Below are 2,611 nucleotides of genomic sequence, written 5' to 3'. Positions count from 1 at the left end.
TCCATGTTTCAAACATCATATGTCCAGGTGACAGGCGAACATCATACATCATATGTCCAAGTCTTTGTTTACTTTTACATTTATTCGGCTAGGTTTTAGATCTATGGTCAGTGCCATCCATGGGGTTACACTTCAGCTGCTAGGGTAAGAGCAAACCAGTTGACAGGCACACCAGACCCTAGTCTGTCTGTTGTGCCTGTCCCAAGCAAATCCTAAGTGCAAAAGAACTGTCTCGGTCTCGGTCTCTGCGCAAGTCTCTCCATCCACATTTCCAATGTGGAAGATACTGAGTATAAACTAATGCAGCATAGTTGAGGGGGTTGTTGCAGCTGTCATTTAGAATAGCGTTACTTTTTATGTCTCTTTTAAGTGCTTTTGATGTACTGTAACTCAGGGCATGCCATTCTTCTCAGTTGCCCAGTTCCCGTTGCTCTTGTCCAGTGAGACGTTGCTGTCGCATTTGTTCGCCTCATTGGATCTCTGTGCAGCCGCCTCAACACTATCCATGATGTGCTTATCTCCTTGTTCTGTCTCCCTGTTGTAGAAGTAGTTGAAGTTGGAGACAATGACAGGCACGGGGAGAGCGATAGTCAGCACGCCAGCAATGGCACACAGGGTGCCCACCATCTTGCCCCCCAACGTGATTGGGGTCATGTCACCGTAGCCGACGGTAGTCATAGTTACCACTGCCCACCAAAAGCCCTCTGGGATGCTGACGAATGCTGTGTCAGGCTCGTCGACTTCGGCAAAGTAAATGGCACTGGAGAAGAGGATGACTCCGATGAACAGGAAGAACATGAGCAGGCCCAGCTCCCTCAAGCTGGCCCTCAAGGTCCAGCCCAAGATCTGGAGTCCTTTGGAGTGCCGCGACAGCTTGAAAATTCGGAAGACCCTCACCAAGCGGATGACCCTCAGGATGGCCAGAGACATGTTTTGCCCAGCGGACTCGTCGTCCGGCGAGGTCAGCAGATCTGTTGCCAGGGTGATGAAATAGGGGACGATGGAGAAGATATCGATGACGTTCATCATGTTGTTGAAGAACTTTCTCTTGCTGGGACAACAGACAAACCGCACACTCAGCTCGAAGATGAACCAGATGATGCAGATCGTCTCTATGATGAAGAAAGGGTCAGAGAATGTTTGGGCAAGGGTTTTGGGTGCCACGCTTGGTGGGAGAAGGACACCATCAGCATCAGTTCGGTTGCCCTGGGGACCCTGGACAGTACGGTCCACGTCATCACGGAATTCCGGTAATGTCTCCAAGCAGAAGACAACAATTGAGATTGTAATAACAGTGACGGACACCAATGCCACTAGCCGAGCTGCACTGGAACTTTCTGGATACTCAAACAACAGCCAGAACTGCTTGTGGATCTCCTTGGTAGGTAGGGCTGCCTCAGGCTCCTTTACCAAACCTTCTTCCTCTCGAAACTGTTCAATAGCATCCGCACCAAGCTCGTAGAAAATAATCTCATCAGCAAATATTTCCAATGGAACGTTCGCGGGTCTTCGGATCTTGCCACCGGATTGATAAAAGTATAGAATTCCATCAAAGGCAGGCCGGTTGCGGTCAAAAAAGTATTCGTTCTTCATCGGGTCAAAATGGTACATCCTCTTCTTCGGATCACCAAGAAGCGAGTCTGGGAACTGGCTCAGGGTTTTGAGCTGCGTCTCGTACTTCATACCTGACACGTTGATGACAACCTTCTGCTCTCCATCCTCCTGTTTAAAGCTCTGCTTCTCCACGAACACGTCATCGCAGAAGTCCTTTGCAGCCTTGCTGAAGACGCTGTCGTTGGGGCTGCCTTCGCTGTGCATGAGGACCTTCCAGTTGGAGATGAGGCTGTTGCAGCTGGAGTTGCCCCGTTTTTTCAGGACGGGCGTCGTGCTCGGAGAGAAGCCCACCTGCTGCTGGCCCGCGGGCTGCCGCCTCTGAGGGGAGCTCGAGGCGGATGCAATCACGCGATTGGTCACCCCGTGGTGGTCAGGCACGTCTGAGGTAGGTGAGGTGGGATACCCCGAGTCGCTGGGGTCACCCATGTTGAGGCCGATGTCATCCAGGTTTTCGAAGTTTACCAGCGGGACCTCCATAGCCGCCCTGCCCTCCCCAGGGACCGAGAGTGCTGCCTAACCCAGGGTGATGAGGCAATTGAGGGGGGGGGGGGGGGACACCCACAGTCAAGCCAATGGGGAAGGGTGCACTGGATCAGCTAGCATCCAGGCAGGCCCAACGACAAGGGTAGCAATCTCTCCCCTTCTCCAGATCTCTCTTCTTTCTCAGATCTGTGAACACAAAACACAAATAAGACAAAATCAGCCGGACTATGCCATATTTGATTGAAACTACATAATGTTCTAGTTTGGCTACAAAAAAGACAAAACACAGATCTGTGACTGAAGCAGCGTTTCATAACTACAAACACAAGACAAAACAAGAAAACATCAGCCTGACCGTTTCCATATTTTAAACTTTTTTCATATATGTATTCGACTTACTGTATATCCCAATGTGACTGCTAAAAGGACAGATCTAACTGAAGCAGGGTTTTTTTCAGATTGTGGGAATATCATGGTAGCATTAAACTGTAAATAAAATGTAATGAAAATAATT

At 49.8% G+C, this 2,611-nt stretch overlaps 1 protein-coding gene across 2 annotated transcripts; it reads right to left on the bottom strand.

The window, feature by feature from the left end:
• Positions 1-237: 237 nt before the first annotated feature.
• LOC121707201 (potassium voltage-gated channel subfamily A member 10) lies at positions 238-2,091 on the bottom strand. Of its 2 annotated transcripts, XM_042089564.1 has the most exons (2): positions 2,027-2,091; positions 238-1,903 (listed from the first exon to the last, which is right to left on the bottom strand). In XM_042089564.1, exons 1-2 carry the CDS (start codon positions 2,089-2,091, stop codon positions 391-393), a joined length of 1,578 nt encoding a protein of 525 aa, XP_041945498.1. In that variant the 3' UTR covers positions 238-390. The 2 variants fall into 2 exon arrangements, with proteins under 2 accessions (XP_041945498.1, XP_041945497.1); XM_042089563.1 differs by having other exon boundaries at positions 238-2,091.
• Positions 2,092-2,611: the final 520 nt, after the last annotated feature.

The sequence above is a fragment of the Alosa sapidissima genome, chromosome 4, assembly GCF_018492685.1.
Source record: "Alosa sapidissima isolate fAloSap1 chromosome 4, fAloSap1.pri, whole genome shotgun sequence".
Taxonomy (NCBI): Eukaryota; Metazoa; Chordata; class Actinopteri; order Clupeiformes; family Clupeidae; genus Alosa; species Alosa sapidissima.
This window is presented reverse-complemented; position numbering and strand designations above follow the sequence as displayed.

Excerpts from the sequence above, each read along its gene's own strand:
- LOC121707201 (XM_042089563.1), bottom strand. The coding sequence starts at position 2,091 with ATGGAGGTCCCGCTGGTAAACTTCGAAAACCTGGATGACATCGGCCTC.